At 54.3% G+C, this 23,979-nt stretch overlaps 1 protein-coding gene across 1 annotated transcript in view; it reads right to left on the bottom strand.

Moving 5' to 3' along the window:
• Positions 1-23,979, bottom strand: part of LIG1 (DNA ligase 1) — a 37,088-nt gene that overhangs the window by 4,967 nt on the left and 8,142 nt on the right. The window contains exons 5-24 of the mRNA XM_070401496.1: positions 22,368-22,497; positions 20,506-20,601; positions 18,561-18,668; positions 17,578-17,697; positions 17,286-17,361; positions 13,034-13,060; positions 12,812-12,892; positions 12,488-12,544; positions 12,238-12,410; positions 10,067-10,233; positions 9,562-9,638; positions 8,646-8,737; positions 8,308-8,407; positions 7,479-7,564; positions 6,788-6,903; positions 5,808-5,903; positions 5,441-5,551; positions 4,826-4,897; positions 1,511-1,655; positions 1,280-1,362 (exon numbers count right to left, since the gene is read on the bottom strand). Coding sequence (XP_070257597.1) covers positions 1,280-1,362; positions 1,511-1,655; positions 4,826-4,897; positions 5,441-5,551; positions 5,808-5,903; positions 6,788-6,903; positions 7,479-7,564; positions 8,308-8,407; positions 8,646-8,737; positions 9,562-9,638; positions 10,067-10,233; positions 12,238-12,410; positions 12,488-12,544; positions 12,812-12,892; positions 13,034-13,060; positions 17,286-17,361; positions 17,578-17,697; positions 18,561-18,668; positions 20,506-20,601; positions 22,368-22,497 — 2,013 coding nt within the window. The remainder of the gene's footprint in view (positions 1-1,279; positions 1,363-1,510; positions 1,656-4,825; positions 4,898-5,440; positions 5,552-5,807; positions 5,904-6,787; positions 6,904-7,478; positions 7,565-8,307; positions 8,408-8,645; positions 8,738-9,561; positions 9,639-10,066; positions 10,234-12,237; positions 12,411-12,487; positions 12,545-12,811; positions 12,893-13,033; positions 13,061-17,285; positions 17,362-17,577; positions 17,698-18,560; positions 18,669-20,505; positions 20,602-22,367; positions 22,498-23,979) is intronic.

Below are 23,979 nucleotides of genomic sequence, written 5' to 3'. Positions count from 1 at the left end.
CTTTCCCTCAGACAGGTTCCACTCACTCCTTCACACAGAGAACACTTATCCATTCGTTCCGGAAACACTAGTTAGTGCCAACTGTGAGCCGGGCAGGAGCTCGGCCTTGGGATGCATAGGGGCTGTGTCCTGAGACAGGAAAGGTTCCTGCCCTCAGAGCGGCTTACAGTCTCTGGGGGCAGACAGACCACAGACGACTCATAAAGGTGCAGGCCTGGCCAGCTCAACTCCAAGCCCTCCCCTGCTCCGGTCCTCCTGCCCCCCATGTCCCTCTCCATCCAGCCTCCGTCATTCCTACCCAACAGCCTCCCGCCTGTGCTCCTGCTCCTGCCCAGCACCCACACCCGTCACCACCCACGGACCAGCCAGAGCACCTGTGCAAAAGCAGGTCATGTGCCTTCTGCTCAGAACCTCTGCTGGCCTCCGAAACCCAGAGGAAGCCCCAGTGTTATTTACCACGGGCCCCATGCGCTGTGCAATCGGAGGCCTGCTCTCCACCCCAACCCCACAGCCACTGCCTCGCTGCCTTACACACCGAGCTTGTTCCGACCTCAGGGCCTTTGCACTTGCCGCGCACCCTGCCTGGATGGCTGCTCTGATCCTCACTCGGCCAACCTTTCCTGTCGTCTGTGTCTTGACCCAAATGTGGCCTCTGGAGAGGCTTTTCCAATTGCCCTCGCTGCCCGAGCTGACTTCTTTCTTCACTCAGATGCCCGTTCCATGTCCGTTCTCAGCGGACATCACTACTGGACTCTGCCTCCCTGTGCCCTGCTGACCGCCTCGCCCGACGTGACGTGGAAGGCCCGACATGGAAGGCAGGCTCGGGGAGAAGGGAAACCTCATCCGGCTTTCCCACTGCGGCCTCAGGGCACTGAGCGGGCGATTTCATTAACAAGGACTTGCAGGGGGGAGACCTGAGGCTGCAGTGCGAGGCAGAGGGTTCAGGAAAAGGCTCCTGAGCTCAGACAGGGTGAAGTGCAGGACTTGAAGTCAACGTCCCGGTTGGGAAAGATCTCTCGGTCCAGGGCTCAGCGGGAAGGCTGGGGGGGTCCAGGGCTCAGGGGGAAGGCTGCGGGGGTCCAGGGCTCAGGGGGTCTAGGGCTCAGGGGGAAGGCTGGGGGGGTCCAGGGCTCAGGGGGAAGGCTGGGGGGGTCCAGGGCTCAGCGGGAAGGTTGGGGGGTCCAGGGCTCAGGGGGGTCCAGGGCTCAGGGGGTTCTAGGGCTCAGGGGGAAGGCTGGGGGGGTCCAGGGCTCAGGGGGAAGGCTGGGGGGACAGTCACCTTGAGCCAGTTGTGCGATCTCTTGGCGATCTCGTAAGTGGCATCGACGTCCAGGGTTTTCACCATCAGCCCCTCGCAGGAGTCTGAGGAGACACAGCGCCGCCCTTGTGAAGCTGGGGCTCACAGCGGCCGGAGCAGGCAGGATTCGGGGCGAACCGTCCAGGGTGGGCTGGGATCACAGCGGATCGCAGGCCGGCTCCAACCGCAGTGGGGAGGGGGCGGCACCCTCACCTTTCACCGACTGCTCCAAGAACTCCGCGATCTGGTCCATGTCCTTGGTGTCCAGGGAGGTGGCGAAGACAAACTCGCCCTCCGTCTCCACGAAGTTCTCCCGGAGCAGCTGCCGGCGTCGGGAAAGGGGCTCACGGACCAGGGACTGAAGGGCGGGCGAGAGAGGGAAGGACGCCATTGTGGAAAGAAAAGGTCCCCAAAACAGGGAGCACAAGTCACAGGGAGCTAAGGAGAGCCTGGAGAGGGAGAACCAGCCGACATGAGGGTCCTGAGAGTCTAAGTACAGGCTGGCCAGCAGCCCAGGGGCTGGAGACCATTCAGATCCCGGGGGCCCCAGGGGCATAAGACAGGGAGCCACGGCCCTGCTGGAGCTTGAACTGTCTCTTGTAACTAAGACAATGATGGTTCCTTTTTTAACACCAGTTGAATCAAGGCAGAAAGAAGCCTATGATCATTATGCTGTAACACAGACACGCTCCTGAGAGGGTATTTTCTATGTTAACGCACAGCCAGCAACCTTTTACTATAAAGAACCAAATTCTACTATATTCTCAGCTCTGCAGGATACTCCCATCTCTGTCACAGCAGTTCAACTCTGCCCCTTTAGGACAGAAAGAAGCTGAATGTGCAACTGACTGCCCACCTGGTAGGCACTGTGCTGGGAACTGTCTAATAGACACACAGTGTGACCACTTTTTAACTTTGGAATTTCCTGAGCCACGTAGCTCAGTTGGCTAGAGTATTGTCCCAATGCACCAAGGTTTTGGGTTCGATCCCCAGTCAGGGCATATACAAGAACCAGCCAGTGAATGCATAAGTGGAACAGCAAATCAATGTGGGTTTTTTCCTCTCTCGCCGCCCCCCCGCCCCCCGTCTCTCTCTCAAATTAATAAAAAACATTGTTTAAAGAAGTAGGGAAAACAGCAGCATAGGTAAACATAGTACTCACCACCTCCCACAACCACATCAAAATTTACAACTAAAATACAGAACCACCATCATTCAGAACCACCTGAAATCTAGCTGGAAGTCCTACGACTAAGGAATTAAAGCAGCAGCACATCAAGACTGGTAGGAGGGGCAGAATCAAGCAACCAGCTGGTGCCATGTCCACATGGCGGTTTAAAATTGGAGGGATATCTTGGCTGTGAAGGTTTCCCTGGGGAGCGAGGGGTCCCAGCCCCACACCAGGCCCGCAGCCCAGAGTTCCAGTGCTGGGAAGAAAAGTCCCCGTAACTTTGCGCTATAAAAACCAGCGGGGATGTGGCTGAGTGACATGGGGGCTACATGAGTCCCAGGTGTTCCTCTTAAAGGGCCTGCGCACAGATTTACTCAGATCCTGCCTGACACGCACACATGTGCCAATCCCACTAGAACACAAAACTGGGAAGATGCCAGAAGAAAAGCTAAGTGAAAACTTTTAGAATCCTAGTTAAAGGATGACTTTTTTCCTTCTTTAATCTCAGGGATGAGAATGCATTAAGGGGGGGAAATGTTATGTTTGACTAAATACAAAATAATAGTTAAAAACAAGTTCTATACAGCAAAAAAGACCACCAATCAAGTTAAAAGGCAAACACCAAATAAGAAGAAATACTTGTAATGCTCATGACACAAAGGACCCCGCGGAGCAGGGACAATCAAAACCTGAAGGGAAAACCACAGAGCATCCAATATTTGAGATTTCCCCACGGGTCTTCCTAGTTCCTTTTTGAGGTTAAACGCTGTTTTCCATTTGTATCATAAGGAGGGTGGGTTAGGCACTGGATGCATTTCAGCATTAGGGCCACGAACTGGCCTCCTGGAGAAAGACACGAATAAGAACCCACAGACAAGCAAGTCACAAGTGAGCAAGTCACAGAACAAATGCCGTGGCCCACGAGCCCGAAGACGCTCCACCTCACTAGGAAGTGGGCAGGGAAGGCTGTCACTGTTCAGCTACCAGATCGCCAAGGATTATCTGGAGGAAGATGCTGATGGCAGCTAATTGTATCAAAGCTTCCATGTCCAGCCCCGGTGCTCCACGCCCGTGTCCCACCACTTACCCTGCCTGTGACAGACAGGGCAGGTGCTGCTGTTAGCTCTTCAATTACGGGTAAGGAAACTGAGGCACAGAGAGGCTGAGCCAGGCATCTGTGGCAACACAGCGAGGAGGGGAGAGCGGGCATATGAAAGCAGATGGCCTGGCTACAGATTCTTAACCTGTACCTACCCTGGGGCAGCGGTTCTCAAACTTCTGTGTCAGAATCCCTTCACAGTCTTGAAAGGTACTGAGAACTCACTCGCAAACACTTCTGTGTGTGGGGGTTACATCTCTCAATATTTACCATACGGTATTAATACAAGATTAGTTACATCACATATTTATATTGAGCACACTGAAAGTGAGGATCTCGCCCAGCTGGTGTGGCCCAGTGGTTGCGTGTCGACCCATGAACAACCAAGAGGTCACAGGTTCAATTTCCCAGTCAGGGCACGTGCCCAGGTTGCAGGCTGGATCCCCAGCAGGGGGTGTGCAGGAGGCACCCGACTGATGTTTCTATCTATCCCTCTCCCTTCCCCTCTCTCTTAAAAAAAAAACAAAAAACCCAGCCCTAGCCGGTATGGCTCAGTGGATAGAGCACCGGCCTGCGGACTGAAGGGTCCCAGGTTCGATTCCGGCCAAAGGCACATGCCCGGGTGCGGGCTCGATCCCCAGCAGGGGGCGTGCAGGAGGCAGCCAATCAATGATTCTCTTTCATCATTGTTGTTTCTATCCCTCTCCCTTCCTCTCTAAAATCAATAAAAATATATATTAAAAAACAAACAAAAACACACATATTTAAATAATAAATATGTGGCATAGTGGTTGAGTGTCAACCTATGAAGCAGGAAGCCACAGTTCGATTCACTGATGTTTCTATCTCTCTCCCCATCTCCTTTCCTCTCTGAAATCAATAAATTTAAAAAAAATACAATAAAACAAAATTTAAAAAAAAAAGATAAAGTGACCACACTACAAATAATAATAATAAATAAGTAAATATATAATAAAAGTGATCTCAAAACATTGTCTTAACACGGCTGGATCCTCACATCTGCTTCAGGCAGCCACACCACACGGGGAAAACCCGCCTCACAGATGTGCAGTGGGTAGGGAGGGCCTCCCAGACCCCGGAAGGGTCCCGGGGACCCACGCAACTCCTTGGACCACGGAGCACTATGCCCAGGAGGGGCCTCCCAGCTCAGTGACGTGACAGAGTGAGAAGTGAAACTCGGGCCCCTGGCTCCCCAGCTCACCCCTCGGCTGCCCCGGGAAGCGAAGCCGGGACTCACCTCTCCATTGAGGTAGATGAGGTCGAAGGCATACAAGCACACCTGCACCTGGATCTCTGCTGCATCCACCTCCTGGGTTGGGGCAGAGAGCAGGGGTGGGGAGAGGTGAGTCGGGCCTGACTGGACCCCTCCCATCCTGCCTGAGGCAGACACTGTTGTCACCTCCACCCTCCCCGGCTCCCACCTAACGGCCACACAGCTGTGAGGGCGGCAGTGCTGCCAGGCCCGGACACCGAACTGCGATGGCTCTCAGCTGACCCCAACCTCTTCCCCTTTGTCAGGTATTTGCTCTCTCGGCCTCCCTTGCAGCTAATGGCGGTGACGTGACACAATGCTGGCCAATGAGAATAAAGAAGTTTGCTGGGGTGTAGGCTGTGGGGGCTCCTGGAACAGACCTTCTTTCGTAATAAAACACAGAGATGTAGGAAAATAGCTCTTCCTGCTTTCTACTTGGCCTGCTGGGATGAGGATGCAATGGCTGGAGCTGAGGCAGCCATACTGCACAGGCTGAGACCTGCGTCCCGACGAGCACTGACCCTCTGGGGACTGGGCAGGACTGGGAGGAAGATGCGGGAGGGCGGGGCCATGGCAGGCAGCGAGGGGGGCTGAGGCTACCTTGCGTTTGCGGGTGGTGAGCACCTGGAACGGCTGTATCTGCTTCTTCTCCCGGTCCCAAGCCACGGCTTCTGTGTCCAGGATGAAAGATGTGACTGACGGGAGTTTAATCTGAAAGTAGAAGGGGGAGCCCAGGGCTGGTGAGAGGGGGAGGCTGAGGCCAAAAGGCAGACTCGGGGAAACAAATGTCCTTTTCCTGCTGTAGCTCTCAAGGTCCACTGACCACTTGAAACCAAACTCAGAGACACGTGCACACAGACCCATATCCCGGGCTGCACCGAGCTGGCCTGGACCCACCCGGTTCCTTGCAGGAGTCACTGCAGCCCCCGCCGGAGGGGAGAGCGAGAAGGGGGTGGCAGACACCCACCTTGGGGATGCGGCTGATGATGTCCGGGTACTTTCCGGTATTGTCTTCCTGATTCCTGCTGAAGATCTTCACCTCCCCGCCTTCCAGAAAATGGATCTTTGATAGTGGGGAGGGGGAGGGGATGTCAGAGCCCAGTCCACCCCAGGAAGCCCCTCCTCTCTCTCTGACCCCACTTTACTGGTGGAAGGTCCCAGAAGCTCTGAAGGAGGACTGGTGCAGAGACCTGAGCAAATCATCTCCTTTTGAACAGCATCTCCCACCCCCCGTCCTCTCGTCATCCCAGGCCCGCCCCCCTCTGTCCGCACAAGAGTCTTTCTGTGTGATTTGTCTGGATGTTATGCTGTGACTATGGTCCTGGGTTTGACTGTTACTGTATTTACTGTAATACAGCCTGGTTACAGTGCTCAAGCAGAGCTACATCGATGCCATTTTATACATATGTTATCGCAAGAATTAATTACGTGGGGTATAACACATATATGACTTACAACTTGTATGTATATGTATTTCAAGTCACTGTCACTGCCGTAAGTCATTTTGTGTCATTTTTTCTCTGTGTTTTGAAGATCCACCTGTGACCCGGTGCCCAGCCAGCCGCAGGCGATGAACAGAAAAGCCACCCGAGCACCCTTAGATCCGACCGGCCGCCTCCAGCCCTGGGTCACAGGACTCACCCTGTGTCCCTGCACCTGTGGCTACGCGGCATCTGTGACAGTGAACAAACCCACCTGCAGGGCCCGAGCACAGCTGACTTCCTGAGCTCCCACTGCTGTGGGTCAGGAATTCTGACTTTACCAAATAAAATCGATTTTCAAATCAGCCAGTGCACCTATTACACAGAGAAGGGCACTGAGCCCCGAGAGGCGTGCAGGGCAGACGGGCCGTCCGCAGAGGCCGGGCCTGAGCTGGGTCTGACGGCCCCCATGCCCTGCTCTCCGGCCCTGTCCGTTCTGCTGAAGGGATGCGTCCGCCCCCCATACCTGTGCCCTCTGCCCGTCGTATTTGTACTCGCAGGTGAAAGCTGCCTCATCGAAGCGCTTCAGGACATCGCTGACGCCGCGGGTGGGGTGGGCCAACATTGGTTTCAGGGGAACCCCTGGGAGGGGAGAGGGAGCGTTAGGGAAGATGGGCAGAGGGACCACTAACGGTGCAACTGCTGACTGCACACAGCGATGTGTGCAGGGTCTGGGTCACACCCACAGGAACCTGGCTGTCCTCTCTCTTTCCGTATCTAGAATGGAGACGTCAGCCATCTGTGACCATGTGCATTAGGGCGACAACCTTGGGATGACAGGGTGGCAGAAGAAACCTGGGTCCCTGGGGATCCCAGAGCATAGCCGAATGCCCTCCCTGGCCACTGCCTTCCTCTGTCCGGCCTGACCACTGCCCTTGGGGAATCCTGGCGACAGCAGCCTCCTCCCCGACCCAGCACAGAGCGGAGCGCCAGGGGGAAGGAATGGGTCTGGGCCCCCGGAACAACACTCCACTCCGGGGACAAAGAAGATTCTGCGGGTTCTTAGAGGAGTGGCCCTCACAGACCCCCTGGAGGCAGAAGCCAAGGCCCAGAGGAGGGAGAGGAGCCTGAAGGAGGGGCAGTCCCAGCTCCCATCCGAGCCAGCGGTGCCCAGGGTGAGGCTGTGGTCAGGCCTCCGAGGCCCCGGTGGCTTGTACCTGGACTCAGCTTGCAGTGCTCCGGGAGCCCTTCCAGGCCATGTTCCAGCAGCACCGGGACGATCCGGTCCAGGTCAGGCACCTGGCTGGGGTGGAGAGAGAACAAGGTGGGAGGTGTCCTTGCAGAGCTCAAAAGTCTGGCAGCCTGGAAGCTCTGCTCTCAGGCTGCAAGATTCACCTCTGCCTGCCTGTCCCCTGGTCGGCCCCCACCTCTCCCTGACTCCTCTGTCCCCTGGTCGGCCCCCCTCTCCCTGACTCCTCCTGTCCCCTGGTCCCTGATCGGCCCCCACCCCTCCCTGACTCCTCGTCACCCTGCCTCTGCTATCTGCCCCGTCCTCCCTGTGTCACTACACATCCCTCTGACCCTATGTCCCTCAGTCTGAGCTGCCTTCAGCCCCCACCTGTCATCCTGACTACACTAGATGCACTCAAGGACGTTAAAAGCAAAACAAAACACAGTATTTCTTCCAGGCCGGGCTCCACCTCCCAGAGGTGCCGATTTACTGGTTGGGGGGAAGTGGGGGGAGAATGAGGGCACATCTGCAATCCCCATGCGCAGGCAGACCTGAGACCCTGCCCGGGCCTGGGGGCTCTGCAGGGCTGCTCACTGCCGGTGCCCAGCACCCTGTGGTCCTGGCCCAGAGCTGGTGCCCCGTGGGCACGTGTGGAACTGCTCATCGGCCCTCCTGCCGCTGACACTCTCTGGACCGCCGTCTCGCTGTGGAGGCTGCAGGCCCGGTCCCCCGACACGGCCCTCCCTGGAGCCTCTGTCAGGCCGCACGTATCTGACCCCTCGCTGTGCCAGTCCCCGGCGGCCCCCGGGTCTCACCAGAACGTCTGCTTCAGGATCATGCCTTGCTCCTCCAGCCACGTCTTTCTGGCCTCTGCTGTCTTGCCCTTCCCAGCATCCACCACGGCCGGGGGGAATTCTAAGACAAGAGCCAACAGAAGAGGCTTTGGGATGCCCACTCCCCTCAGCCACCCCAGGGGCCACAGGGTGGGGTGCTGCAGACAAGGCACGGAACGGGTGCCGGGGACACTTCCCTCAGGGAAGGTCTGGAGAGGCAGCAGGAGGCAGAGCCACCGGGGAGGGGTGTGCGGGCTTCAGAGAAGAAGGGATGCCCGGGCTTACTCAAGGGGTGGGCACAGGACCCCATGGGGGCTCACCTTGGCCTGGAGGCGTGAGGCTCACGGCCTGGGCGAGGGCGGCCAGCACCGACTGCTCTGCCAGCCCGAGGCGCAGCCGTCCACTCAGGGCTCTGGGAGAGAGAGCAGGTGAGGGGCAGTGGGCTTGCGCACACCTGTCCAATCTCGCCCCCCACACCTTCCTCTCCTCCAGGCTCCCCCACCTCCACCCTTTGGAGACCTCCTCAGACACCAAAACCGGCTTCAGAGCCAGAAGGGCCCCAGACACCACAGCCCCACTAAACAGGTGAGGAAACCGAGGCCAGTAACAAGCACCACTGGCACTTCCTGGGGGCAGAACCACGTGCCTCCCAGGTGTCGTCGCCTCTCATCTTATCTGAGAGAGTGGTGAGGCTTTCTAGGGGAGGGGGAGGCGGGGCAAAGCCAGCCTGGAACCAGAACACAGCCTGCCACAGTGGTGCCCGTGTGTGTGATGGGCAAGGACCTGTCGCGGGCACAGGCCTTCACCGGAGCCAGTGGCCTGGAGCGCGAGGCTGACCCTCCCTGTGCCTCCGCCTCCTCTGTAACCTGGGTGAGGAAAGCCCTGCCTCGAGAGCTGCAGGAGGCACTGATGGGAGGGCGCATGTGGCCCAGGACAGGGCGCCCAGGAAACGCTCCAGGATGTCAATGGTGTTTCCCTGTCATGGCAACCGCCTGGCACCCACGCTCACTGCTGGGCCCAGGCCACGGCAGACATCACTAATCGATCATGGCACTCTCCACCCATGAGCCCGATTCTTCCCCGGGCAGGACCACCCAGGAGAAGCTGGCCCCTGAGGAGACCTGTGTCCCCACTCCACGGGCTGGCTCCTCCCCAGCACATGCTGCTCTCATCTCAGAGGCTCCAGCTGCCCGTCCTCCCGCCTCCCTGTCCTCCCGCCTCCCAGCCCACACCCACCTGGTGATGAATCGGGCTTCTGGGTGGCGGCAGGCCACAAACAGGCCTTTAATGATATCCATCTTCCTGGCTGTGGACTGAAGGGACGGGGGCAGAGCAGTCAGGCCCAGGGGGCGGGGAGCGGACCCCACCTCCTCCCGGCCACCCAGCTGTCTGGAGAGATGCCGCCCTTGGAGCACCTGCCCCCTCGCTACACCCCACTTCCCCGCTCCCCCAGCCCCATGCCCAGTAAAGGGCCCGCTCTCCTTGCCTCCCTAGCTTTGGTCAGCAAATAATGTCACACAGCTGGCACCAGGTCAGGTGCCAGGATCTCAAGAGGAGGTTCCCGCAGCCTTGAGCGGGGAGGAGGAGAAGGACGCTGTGCACCCCGCACGGAGCTGAAGCAATCCAGCCCCGGAAAGTCTAACCAGCCGCCCCCACCCCCATGCCACAGGCCTGGCACTGGGTCCCCGAGGCGAAGAGCACAGGGTCGGGGGTCCCGGGGGAGCGGCCCTGCCCCACTCACAGCGCTGCCAGTGAGCCGGGCGATGTCTCGGAATTTGGCGAGGACCCCGGAGGCGGTGAGGGCGGGCGGGGGCAGCACGAGTCTCTGGGTGTTGCGGCTGTTCTCAGCCACCAGCCCCACGTCGCCCGTCTCAGCTGCCTCAGCCCGCACCAACTCGAGCTGCCGACCTTGGGGGCAGAGCGTGAGGAGCAGGGTGAGGCCCGTGGCTGCACGGCGACTTTCTCTGGCGTTTTCTCCAGCCACGTGTGCTCGTGGCAAGCCCCCAACCTCCCCATTCCCAGAGCCACCCACTTCCTGAAGTGGCTCAGCCCACACCCGTCTCCACTGCATCAGGGGTGAGAGGCCTACTGCACGTTCACGTGGAGTGCGGGGAGCAGCGGGACGGACCCGTCCACACCAGGGGAGGCTGGAGCGGTGGCGTCAGTGTGCACATGGGATTCAAAGCCACGGGGTAGGATGAGATTGCTAGGGGGTGAGTGTAGTCAGAGGAGGCCGAAGGACCCTCTGCCTGCCCCCTAGTTGACCATGAACACTATCCCAGTGTCCAAAAGGCCTTTGCTTTTTCTTTTGTGACCCTTTTTTAAATTTTTATTTACTAATTTTAGAGAGAGGAAGAAACAGGGAGAGGAAGAGAGAGAGAGAGGAAGAGAGAGAGAGAGAGAGAAACATTGATGTATTGCTCCACTTAGTTATGCGCTCGTTGGTCGATTCCTGTATGTGTCCTGACCGGGGATCGAACCGCAGCCTTGTGTATCGGGATGACACTAACCAACAGAGCGACCCGGCCAGGGCCACGCTGAACTTTAAGTCACCAATTTAAACACACAGATGTGTCTTGGCCTCAGTCACTGCCTAGACTGGGCCCACGGGCACCCCTCGCTGTAAGAGCCGGGGGCTGGGAAGTGGAGCCGTGAGTTGCCACAGCTGTGACCACATCCTCACTCCATCAGAGCCAACCGCCCCTTTCCTCACAGCACAGCGGCTGGGAGCAGGCAGCTGCGAGGCTGGGATCGCTGCCCAACTGCCCTCTGTGCCCCGCCCTCTGTGCCCCGCCTCACCGCTAAGGTACCTCACTGCTAAGGTCTCTCTGTTCTACGCTGAAAAGAAACGCAGAGCTGACGCCCTACCGATGTCATTTCGATACAATCCTGACTCTCACACACAGGAATGGAGGGAAAGCAACTCATAAGGAAGCAGGCACTTCCGTCCTGGGCTGCCCGGCCCCGCGCTGCGAGGCGCAAGCAGACAGACGGAGTGGTCTACGGGGAACCGCACAGAAGGGGCAGCGACAAGTGTGACCCTCCGGTTGCGTGTGATGCGGCGACACGACCTGCCGACAGTGACGGCGTTTCCAAAATGCTGCCCGACCCGCACAGGCCTGCGGCTGGGCAGGCGTCCGGCCACGAGGAGGCGCTCGCGAGTGGGTGCTAATGTGCTGAGGACGTGGCTCCCCACGTGTCGGTGGGACACAGGCCCACGCTGAGACGACGCACTTCCCTGAACGTGTCCGCCTCACCAGTGCCCTGTCCTGGTGGTGGTCCCGTCATCCTCCCAGGCAAGCAAGATCCCTGACCCCCCGAGCCCGCAGGTCCCTCCTGTCCTGTCTCTCTCCACGCCACCCTCGCCTCTGCTCCTCCTCCCCCTGGACCTTCGCCCCAGCCTCCTCCCCGGACTCCGAGCTTCCTGTCCGTGCTCCACACGGGCCCAGAACTGCCCCTGCCCCTGCCAGCTCACAATCCTTCTGTGGCTCCCAAGTCCCTCACAATAAACACCAAGCCCTGGACGCCCTGGCAGGCAGGTCCGCCCACACACGCCGCCAGCCTCTCTGTAAGCACGGGCTCGGCCCCTGCAGGCCGCCGGCTCCACACCCCTCTTTCCTCACCCCTGGGCCCCTCCTGGCTCTACTGCTCGGTCCTTTAGGAGCTTCACTACCTGCCTAAGCCCAACTCCCAGCCCCGCCCCCAAATCCTGCGCTCTGCCTGCGGCATCTTCCCCGGCCGCTCCTCTCGGCCCCAGGCCCAGGCCCCATCGCACTGGGGGCCCGGGCCTCCCTCACCTGCACCGCCCTCACACCCTGCCATCTGTCCCAGGTGCTCTTCACTCACTGCCTTCTGAGCCCTCTCCACCATCTCAGACCCTCCCGCCGAACGTCCACCGCAGCCCCTCCTCACCTGTGGCCTGGGCCACTGCCTTGAGAAGGACACCATCCCCGACGCCGAGCTCCAGGCCCTGCTGGGGGGGCCCGAGGCAGTTGAGGCTGAGGTAGAGGATGGGGAGGAGGTCTGGGGGCGACAGGGCCACCACGGAGCGAAGCAAGTTGCTCAGCGTCTCCACCATCCGGAGCCTGGAGGAGGACAGGGACTGCCAGGCCAGGGACAGAGCCGGAGGCACCCGCCCCGCCCGGCCGGCCGGATTCCTTACCGAGCAGAAACCTCCTCGATCTTCTCAAACGTCCGGGCCACCGCCAGGTAAGGGACCCTGGGGAGGGGAGGGAGATACAAGAGCAGCATGGAAACCCACGCTGTCCTCCACCCACCTGCCTCCCCGAGGACGGCCTTGCGATACCCAAATGCATGCCCACCCCTGATCCCGCCTGCTCCCCGGGGTTCTCTCTGTCCCCTTCAATGCTGTTCTGTCCCCAAAACACAGAGGAGACCCTGGACAGTGTCCTGCGACTGGTCTCCTGAGAGGCCGCCGCAGCAACAGGGACTGGAGTACAGCAGGGCGGCCAGGGCGAAGCCTCACTTCTGGCCCTGCGTCCAGCACGCGTCCTGGACAGGATGGTAGTTTTTCTTGGCAGGGTTGTAGCTGGATGGGTCCAGGGGGCTGCGGAGGCAAAAGGGAGATTAGATGAGGTAGATGCTGGGTTGAAGAGAAGCCCGCTCCTCCAACTAACGTTTCCTGAGCACCTACCATGGCCAGGCACTGTTCTAGGCCCAGAAGTAAATGAAAATAAAGTTTGCTAACCTGGAGCTCACATCCGAGTGGGAGAGTCTGGGGGAGAAAACATATAAACAAGTAACTTTAGATATTAAAAAAATATTTCAGAAAACAAAACCAAGTACAGGGAGAAAGCGGGTTGATAGATGCTACTTCAGATGGCGGTGGGGGAAGGCCTGAGCAGAATGACGCGAAGGGTGAGCAGAGTGTTTATCAGGGAAACGAGCATCCCAGGCAGGGGGAACAGCAAGTGCAAAGGCCCTGAGGTAGAGACACGCTCAACATGTTTGAGGAACAGAAAAGGGGTCCACGTGGTTAGAGTGGAGCATGGTTTTTGGGGTCCACTCTACGATCCCTGGGCCTCTCACCAGCCCCTCCCTCGCCCACTCTGGGTGGGCAGCACGAGGGGGAGGTCACAGGGCGCCATTGAGTGCCAGGCGCTGTGCTGAGAGCACACAGCTGTTAGCAATCAGTCCTGCAGGTATGGGCTCTTCTACATTTTCCAGACCAGGAAACTGGGGCCCAGAGTGGTGAAGCAGTTCCCCCAGTCACACAGCTAGGAGTAGCAGGGCTCCAGACCGCTCTGGCCCCTACATCATAGCCTCAGGCTGACCCTGTCAGAGCCAGCACAGCCCCGACTGCAGCCAGACCATCTGGTTCAAATCCCTGCTGCGTCACCAACCAGCAGTGTCACCTGGAGAAGTGGCTTCCGTCTCCAAACCAGTGTCTCTATCTGTACAATGAAGCCACCAAAATCCTAGTGACATGCTGTCATACGGGTTAAGGAAGAAATAGGGTAAGGATTCTCGCGAGGTGCATTTTGTGGGGATTATTTGAAAAACAACACTGATGCTCTGGCCAGTGTTTCTAAATGGTTAGAGCATCTGCCTGCAAACCGAAGGGTCACAGGTTCGATTCCCGGTTAAGGGCAGGTACCTGTGCTGCAGGTTTGATCTCCGACCCCAGTCCGGGCACATGCAGGAGGCAACCAAAGTCTCTCTCTCCTTGATGTTTCTCTCTCTCTCTCTCTCTCTCTCTTCCCTTCCCTCCCCCCCGCCTCCCCCAGCCCCTCTTCCATTCTTTCTAAAAGGTCAATGGAAAAAAATATCCTCTGGTGAGGATATTTAAAATAAGTAAATAAATGTAACCCTGACTCCCAGCCTCAGGCCTGTATCTATTCCAAAACTGGGGACCGAAGGGCACATGAGAAGACTCCCAATTTTTCAGCTCTTCCACTGATTCTTCTGCAGACAGGACTGTGGATGGAACAGGTGCAGGGCTGTGCACAGTGAATTGTACAGACTCCGTGTTGAGTAAGTGTAGCTGTTACGGCTGTTTCTTTTTTTTTTTTTTTATTGATTTCAGAGAGGAAGGGAGAAGGAGAGATAGAAACATCAATGATGAGAGAGAATCATTGATCGGCTGCCTCCTGCACATCCCCTACTGGGGACCAAGCCCACAACCCAGGTATGTGCCCTTGGCCGGAATCGAACCTGGGACCCTTCAGTCCGCAGGACGACACCCTATCCACTGAGCCAAACCAGCCAGGGCGGCTGTTTCTATTGTTACTACAAGAGGCAGCAGAGCATGGTGGGTAAGAAACTACAGCCAGACTGCCTGCTTCATCCCAACTCTGCCACACTCCCCGTTTGCAGCCTAAGCAAGGCCCTGAAATCAAGTCATAGTAATAACAGTAAGAACAGCAGCTGCTATAAACCTGCTGAGCTTGGCCGGAGCCGAAGCCTCGTCTACATGCTTCCCACCCTCAGGAGGAGACGGGCACAGGGAGGCCGTCACTCCCGAGGCCACACAGCTGGCAAGGGTGGAGCTGGGCTCTCAGCTCTCCACGCTGCCCTGCCTCCACGCTCACTCCCCTCGCTGCGAAAAGGGATACCAACTGCATCCACACACCGTGGTGCCGTGAGGAGCACAGAGGCCCACGGCCTAGCACCTGGGACACAGTTAACACTACAGTGTCGGGTGAATTTCCCGCCAAAATATAAGATGGCGCGGGCAATTATTTAGGTTTCCCGCGCAAAATCAGAGTTAGTTTAAAATGCCTATATCTTTTGAAGTATGGGTTCGATTGAAATGAAATTTTCGGTTTCTTGTGTAAAAAATGAAAATTCAATCACAGACATTTTTTTATCTATTCAGTACATAAATAATTCGATATATATAAACTAAATACGAAAAACCCAAAAAATACTTATTACCTAAAAATATACACATATTTTTAAAGTTTAAAATAAAATTTTCATAATAAATCAAAACAAATAGAAATTAATAGTTTTTTAGCGTATGATATTTTTCAAAACACGCCCCTTTATGTAGAGGTATATTGCAAAATTTGCACATGTAGCGTGTCTCACTGCGCAATTTATGAACGGAACATACGCGACACCTTCTCAAAATGTTTTTCTTTTTTCCACTTCCGACAATTGCCTGTAACGTATGCTTTCTCATGTCCATCGATAGCCTGCATGGTGGATCAGATGTAGGTGGTTTAGCCCGCATTCCAGAAGTAGACGGTACTGGTTGAAGGTCTGGAACAATGTCCATGTCCTCTGGAATATCATCCGTCAACCAGTGGATAGCTGTTTGTTTCAAAAACATTTTAAAACCCATTTTTCTTTGCCTCACTGATTTGTAAACTGCATAAGAATTAAATAATGCGCAATTTATCATATACATTGCCAACCTTTTTGTCCATTTGACCGTCCTCCGCAATATCGAATATGAAAGGTATTGGTCGGCCCGGTCAACACCTTTCATATGTTTATTGTAGTCAATGAGTGCATTCGGTTTGACAATTTTCTTTTTTGATGTTCTGTCAATATTCTGACTTTCTTCCATCTCCGCAGAATGAATCGAAGAAATCAGGTATACAGGCTTTTTTGATTGCCACACTTGTAACAATATATCATTTTTCCTTATAAATTTTGTTTCACCTTTTTTCAAAGAAATTGTTTGAAAATCTTTAGGTATACCTCGATTTTTCCGGATTGTTCCACATATTCTGAATTTGTTTTTCATAAGTGCTTCACAATTTGCGACGCTATTATAATAATTGTCCATATATATATGGTACCACGAATCAGTGTATGGAGACACTACTGTTTGTATTGTTTCCAATAATCGCTTTCCTTCGCCGCAATACATTTCCATGTTACAGATATATCCTGTATCACTTTCGCACAACAAACGAACCAATATTCCATATTTAACGATCTTGCCAGCATTATATACCCTAAAGAATAATCTTCCCCTCCAAGGTACGATCCCTTCATCTAGTGATAATTGCTGATGAGGTTTGTAAATATTTATAAATTTAGGCACAAAATAATCTAGTACTGGTCTCACTTTGCAAAGTCTATCTGATTCATTTACGATATCCGCATTATTATTGAAGTGCCAAGCTTTCCATATCTGTCGGAACCTGTCTCTCGTCATCGTTTTACCAAAATATGGCGTCTCCGTCCATGGCTCCGTGGTCCAATAGTCATCTCTTCTATCTTTGCGCACCTGTACCATGAGAACAATTAACCCTAAAAACTTCTTCATCTCTTGAGGGGTTATATCTTTCCACTTTAGGCTTTCTTTTGAAAGTTTGAAATTATTCCTATTTTGATTATAATACCTGTTTGACTCCTCTACAAGAAATTCAAAAAAATCATCTCCGATAAATAATTTCACGGCATCTTCTATATTATTTATAACAGCATCTGTGTTTAATCCTTGATGCCCTAAAAAATCTTCTAAGACCGGTGGATTATCAACATGCGACCATTCTTCTCTCCCGCCTTCTATATCTGACTCTGAGTCAGAGCTGGAGCTCGAAATTCTTCGTCGCCTCAATGTCCTGGGACGCACCATTACTTCATCATCACTAGAATCTTCATCACTTGTACTTGCATTTTCAAGATCGCTATCACAAGAATAATTGGACAACTTGTCTGCACAAAACTCATCATCACTATAGTCTGAATGCTGCGACATTCTAGGTTAAAAAAAAAAAAAAAAAGAAAGAAAAGGAGCTGGCTGCAGTGCAGTCACACACTGAAATAAAGCCACTTAATCTCACTTAGGTCTCCACTGGGGTGCAAAACTGACATTAAGAATCCCCCAAACTTTTTTTATTAGTATAATTAAAGCTGAAAATTTTCTGTGATTATCTGTCTCCTTTTTGGAGGCTAAGAGTAAAATCAAAGCGGTTTGGACTCGCTGCCTGATCCTTTCCAATCCACTGTCCTCTCTACTCAACAAGACACTGACTCACCCCTTGGACGCCTCCTTTCTTGGGGTGCCAGGCCCCTCTTCTTTCACTTCCTTTTTGATTGCCGGCTTCCGGGGGGCTGGGAAGGAAGCCAGAAAATTGTGGGTCCTTCTCCTTCTGACAGCCCCCATCCCACACCCCTCCCCAACTCTCAATAGCCAGTGACAAGCCAGGAGATGTAGTCATTAGACTTTCTAACACAGGAAGCCAACGGACCTGCAGCTCTCTCTGGAGAAAGGCCAGCCCGCCTCCTCCCAGCACCGCCCAGGGGAGGGGAGGCAGGAGAGAAACTCACTGAAGAAACTGCTGAGCATCTTGGGAGCTCTGGGGGGCGGCTTGGCCTGCTCCTCGTCCTGGGGTTCCTGCTTCACCACCACCACGGGCTCTGAACCCCTTTCTGTCGGCGGCTCAGCTTCTAAAGCGAGAGGTCAGACGATGATGCTGCAAACTGTTCCCACCCTGAAGCTTTTTACTGTTTAACCCAAGGTCATTCTGACCCTCTAAATCAGAGGTTCTCAACCTGTGGGTCGCGACCCCTTTGGCGGTCGAACGACCCTTTCACAGGGGTCGCCTAAGACCATCCTGCCTATCAGATATTTACATGACGATTCATAACAGTAGCAACATTACAGTTATGAAGTAGCAACAAAAATAATTTTATGGTTGGGTCACAACATGAGGAACTGTATTTAAAGGGCCCGAAGGTTGAGAATCACTGCTCTAAATGGAAAACCTCACCAATTCTGCCCTTTTCCTCTGCCCAGAGAAAGCTTTGAGCCTGATTTTTTTTTGTCGGTACTAACTTATGGGATCCTAGCATTTAACCCCACACTGGAGACCTATGGAAAGGGTAAAAAGACCGCAGCCCGATGAGAAAATGTCCCCACTTCTGCAGCTGCGGAAAATCAGGTGCCACTCTGCATCCTGAAACGGCCCACGGGTGTTCCTAACTCAGGGGGCTCACGGACACCGGATGGCGGGCTGGTGAGGGGCAGGCTGACCTCTAAACCCTGCAGTCAGCCTGGTTGTCCAACTTAAAAATTATCGCTCCACTAATTACACTCAGTACCGATGATTCCTGAGATGTATTTTGTTGCAGGATGACTGGCTCTTTTTTTTCTCACGTGCATGCAGAAAAATAACAACAATAAAACCCAGAATCCACATGTAAACAGCACACTTGAGAATCTACGTCTCATTTAAATGAACTGTCCGACCAAGACATCTGACCCCAAAAGCAGAGATGGGGCTGCAGGGGGAAGAGGATCTGAAACTCACTGCAGGCATTTTGGGGCTCGGGGGGCATCATGGGCAGGTCCCCCTCTTCTGCTTTCTTCTCTTTGGCCCCTTCCGGCTCTGGGAGGTTTTCTGTTGGGGTCTCTGCTTCTGAGGACACACAGGAAGCGAGAAGGCAAAAAGTCACTTTGACCCCCAAGGACATTTCACCTCCCAAGACGTTCTGCCCCTTTATTCTTTGAGCCAATCAAGTGTCTGTAAAGTAAGCATGTCAAACTCGAGGCCCACGGGCCGCATGCCTCGTTTACTTGGCCCGTGTTAGCCTTTGAGTTTGACATCTTGCTGTAAAGGGACGGGAGGTGGGGACCCCCAAGAGAAGCCAATCCCGTGTTCACCTGTGCAGCTGAGCAAGGCCAGCCTTTTCTTATAATTAATTTAGAATTAGTTACCACATAATAGGAGTTGCATGTGATAACTTATTACAGATTATAATAAAAAAATTAAACTGAAAAAAAATCATATCAGGGAAACAATAAAGTTGTATAAACTTGGGAAAAATTTATCTTAGTAGAAAAAACCACCCACCCCCACATCCCCAGACACTGATAATTAATTCATAGTAAAATTCAGTACTGACTAAAAATTGCCAACAGGAAATGAACGCTCCCCCGGGAGAGATGAGCTTAATAAAGACCTTTTATTAAACAAATAAACCGACAGTGGCAAAGGCTGCAGCTGGGCTAATCTCAGGCCCCAAAGGATCGATCGATCAGATCTTGATCATTGCAGCTCTGTCACCAAGATGCAGGAACTCACAGGGACACAGCAGGATACCTGACACTTTCAACGGAAACTGGGGACTTGTGCTCCACACTGATGAACTACTACGTCAAGGTATTTTAGTTTTCAGTATCGGGTCACGTTCCTTGCAGTTTCTGATGTTACATTTTTTGCAAAGCTGGTTTTCACTAGTTGCTGTGATAAAAAACCAAGCACTGCACAGATCCGCATGGGGAAGGAAACAGGAAATGAGGGTGGCAGTTTGCAACTGGATTCCAGTCTGAGAAGCGGTGCAGCGCCCAGGAGACATCCTATTATAAACCACTGTGACTACTTAAGAATAAAATAGAAACGTTAATTTTCCTCTCCACGTATGTGTGTTATTTTCCTCAAGTGCCCGAGCTCCTAGAACATAAACAATGATTTGGATATCCACTACTTAGCACATTTCGTACCGCTCAGGAGTTGTCTCGTGTTTCTCGAGCCATCTGTTACGGACCGCTCACGAGTGTTCTCGTTTTTCACGCCCATGGAAAAAGGAGCGAATCTAGATACTTATGTAAATTTTGTTTGGTCCTTCTTCATAGAGGAAAATGTTTTACGCAGTACCATACGTTAAAAAAGTACTAGGAACTTTAATTGTTTAATTGTTTCTGTAAATAAAAATGTTATAATTATTGAAAAACAACACCTAAAGTGCATTATGATGATTTAAATAACGTGCAGTTTGCCCAAAAACGTGCGGTCCCTGGCGTATGTCTTAGAGATTCCTATGCGGTACGCAATGTGTTAACAAACAGGACTGGTCTGGTACTGGCCGAGGGCACCATGAAAAAATGACAGACACCGCTGGGACTGGGGAAACGTGGGAGCCTCTGCTTCCTGGTGAAATTTACAAGGGAAAAGGGGACCATTCAGAGGAACGTATTTCCAAAAAGTAACGATAAAAAGTGAGAAACTGTGTATGGAAACTAAACTGAGACAGCCAAGTGAATATATTCCAAATGCTCTCCTAATAAAACCCCATATTGGTGTGTGGGGTCTGACAGACGTATTTAGATTCACGGACACAGGCATCAAATCAGTGGGGTCCTAACACCTTGTCCTCTCAGATCGGCCACGCCCTTCCAGATTTCCCTCTATGCACAGACAGACACACAGACAGACAGACACGTGCACACACACCCCCCTCCTCCCGGTGCCTCACCTTCCTCCACCTTCTTCCTCTTGGCTTCTTGGCCCTTGTCCGTGCTGTGCTCTTCTAGGACATCCTGAATCTTCCGTTTAGAAAACTGCTTTCGAGCTGGGAAGGCAAAGGCTGAGGTGTGGCTGACTCGCTGGCCAATCTGCCCCGCCCCGGAGAACTCGGCACCACGCCCACCCCGACCCCCTTATGATGGGGCTCCTGAAAAGGCTCTGGGTCCCCCCCTCTCCTCCTGCCCACAGCTACTGCCCAGTGCGAGCCTTGTCCCTGGAGCTCACGCTGCCTCCTGGCTGTATGACGGTGAGCAGTTACTTAATCTCTCTGGGCCTCTCTCCCACATCCGCAGAATGGAAATGATCCCAAAAAGCAAGCAAGGGTGCAACGGGCTCAGCCCAGGCCCAACTGCAGCCAACGCGCTCCGTGCCCTGCACCCCCAGGAGCTGACCATCTCCGTGTGTCCTGGACACATTTTCCAGGACCTCAGAAGCCCGATGCACCAGGAATCAACAGACCCTGGGAGTTCCCTCACTCAAAGACTAAGCACCCAGCTCCTGGCACTTCCGGCAGATCATTCTGTACACATTTAGGCCAATTCCCAGCGCTTCCCCAGGACATGAAGCTCCAGCGCCCCTGGGGGGGGGGGGGGGGGGGGCCGAACTAAGAACACATCTTTTATGGGCCGACTCCCCTTCCCTGAATCACTGTCTGTCTTCTCTGCACCTCCCACCTCCCCAAGAAATGGTCTGCATTGAATCCTTGTCAGAGTTTCAGAGCCTGTTTCTAGAAGATGCTAAATTGAGATCCCATGGTGAGGAAAAGGCAGCTGTAATGATTTTCATCAATTGTCACCTTCTCCCTGGTCTTTGGGCTCCTTCCCATGACCCCAGAGGGACCTATACAGCTGTGGTGGAAACGGTCCCTGCCCTGCTCAAAAGCTTCCCACATTCCCCGCCCCCCATTCCAGGACAAAGCCTTTTAGTGTCCACTCTGTCCTCCCATCCTCCCTAACTTCTCTCCACCTGACCCTCTAACTCCCACGCCACACAACCCACTTTCTTTACCAACATCACTGAATGGCTGTCATTCCCAAATACTCCGCAGTCACCTCTGGGCTTTTGCACGTGTTGTTGAGCTAGTGGCCCAGCCCTTTTCAACAAAGCTCAGATGTCACTTCTTCTAAAATGAATCCCTGACACACCCTGAGCCAATGTTGGTGTCAGCCCCGAGCCACTCAGTTATTTCATTAGGACCACCTCTCCCGCAGGCCTGACCAGCCCTTCCAGCTCCCAGGCTAAAGCCCGGCTCCCTAGCCTCACGTGCAGGGCCTTCGGGGAGCCAGCCCCCACTCTCCTCCTCAGCTCATCCCTCCCCACTCGTCCTCAGACTCTCCCTGCTCTCCAAATTGCACTGTATTCTCCAGAAATGCTGAAGCGTATGGACTCCCCAAACACACCACGCTGTTCTACCTCTTGGCCTCTGCACATGCTGTTCTCGGCTATAACACTTCCCATGGCCCTTTCCCAACACAGCGAACCCTAACCCGTCTTCCGGGTCACCTCCTCTGGGCGGGCTCAGTTCTGCGCTCCCACAGCCCTCGTCACCACTGTTATTCCTTATACCACATCATCTAATGAAAATACATGCGAGCCACACACATCATGTTAAATCTTCTAGTATCTACACTGAAAAGAGGGATAAAAACAGGTGAATGAAGCCATCTGCCCAGTCACACAGCCAGTGGATGGTGGAGCTGCGCTCTTAACCACAAGGCCAAGCTCAGAGCTGTCATGAGGACAGTTGCCTGGTGCTGAAATCCAAGTGGGACAAGGACAAGCAACTGCAAGGGCAGGCCGGTGTGTCCTTACCTGTGAGCCGCTTCGGGATCCCTGACAGGGAGATGGTCGCTGCTGGAGAGGTGCTGGAGAGGGAAGGGCTGCTCGCAGGGGACGTGACAAGAGCGGGAGGGGAGACTTGTGGAGAGCTGGGGGCAGGCTTCTGGAAGAAGAAAGGAAGAGCAATTACAGAGTGGGGAGTGGGGGGAGGAGAGAGAGCGCCGAGCTATCTCATTTCCCAAAAGTTGAGAGCAGAGAGGGACTGTGTCTCTCCCCTGTGGCGGGCGGGCATGGCCATGGCACACTCAGCCCCCGATTGGGCGCCTCGTGTGCTGCACCAGCTCAGCCAGGTTTGGTGATCCCGAGAGGGGGCGGTGAAGGATTAGAAAAGACAAGAGAAGAAAGCTGGGTCTCGGTGGGACGCTGCCCTCTCGCATGGAGACAGCGCCTCGGACTACAAGCCGTGTCTTTATTTTATAGCCAGTTTCCACGAGGCAAAGGGCGTGGCCAAGATGTTTACAGCATTCTCCTGGGTTTTGATCCTACTCAATTACATGCACCTGAACTCTATCAAGCCCACATCACTCAGGCACGTGGGGCCACGTGTTCGGACCACAGGTTCAAGCTTACAACAACAGCTGTTGGCTCTAATTGTGCTGGGAGGGCTCTGCCCTCCAAGCTGGGACTTGCACGTGGCCATGAGAGGACCGTGCCCTCTCATTAGTCCAAGGCTTGACCCTGTCCCAACACTGTAGCCGCTCCCCACACTCCTCCTCTCCATGCCACCAGTCCCAGCCCCAGCTCAGGCCACGGCCCCTCTCACGGGGGCCCTCACTCCACCCTCCATGTAGAGTTCATGGTCCCAGATTCTCCTGGACACCAATAACAACTCTTTTTTCTAATGTGACAAAATCTTTGATTTTTAGGTAGGCATGTGGTGGCCCAACTAAAGACTACACTTCCCAGCCTCCCTTTTGGCTAGTGTGGCCATGCCCCAGTTCTACACAATGCAAGGTAAGGGGAAATAACCCACACTTCCCTCAGTCCCAACAGCATTCATCAGTGGAAAGGGGAGTGCCCCCTTCCCCACGTGGATATTCCCTTGGACAAGAGCACCCGACTCAGAGACTCCCACGCCAATCCGGGACTTTTGTGCTCATGAGAGAGAGAGCCCTACCTTGCTTAAGCCTCTGTTATTTGTGTCTTGGTTTCAACTACTAACTCATCTTCATACGGGGCCCTGTGCCAGGGATTAAGTGACTGCCCCTCAGCTCCCATCCGCTCCCCCTTTCCTGCTCTGTGTCAGGAATGTCAGCACAAGGTGCCCGGGGCTCCAACTTCCAGTTCCTCCAACACTTGCAGGGCCTGCTGCCCCACGGAGACCGGCAGCCCCTGCCCAGTGCCCCTTCCTCAAAGGTCTGAGCCCCAGGCCCCAAGGCACCTCCTCCAAACCCAGAGGCCCAGCACCCACCAGCCAGCATCTGCACCAGAAAGGTCTGAATGTCAACTCCACAGCTCCCCACGGGCCCCACAGGGAACCCAGAAGCCAAGGCCACCTCTTCCCTCTCCTGCTCAAACCCTTCCTCAGCGGCCTCGCAGCCTCAGGCCAAGTCCAAGCTCTTAAAGAGGTCCCTGTCCGAATCCC

Source organism: Myotis yumanensis, unplaced genomic scaffold, assembly GCF_028538775.1.
Source record: "Myotis yumanensis isolate MYYU_CA2020_CCGP unplaced genomic scaffold, mMyoYum1.0.hap1 SCAF_23, whole genome shotgun sequence".
NCBI classification, from domain to species: domain Eukaryota; kingdom Metazoa; phylum Chordata; class Mammalia; order Chiroptera; family Vespertilionidae; genus Myotis; species Myotis yumanensis.
Note: the sequence above shows the minus strand (reverse complement) of the source record. Positions and strands in the feature narration are given on the sequence as shown.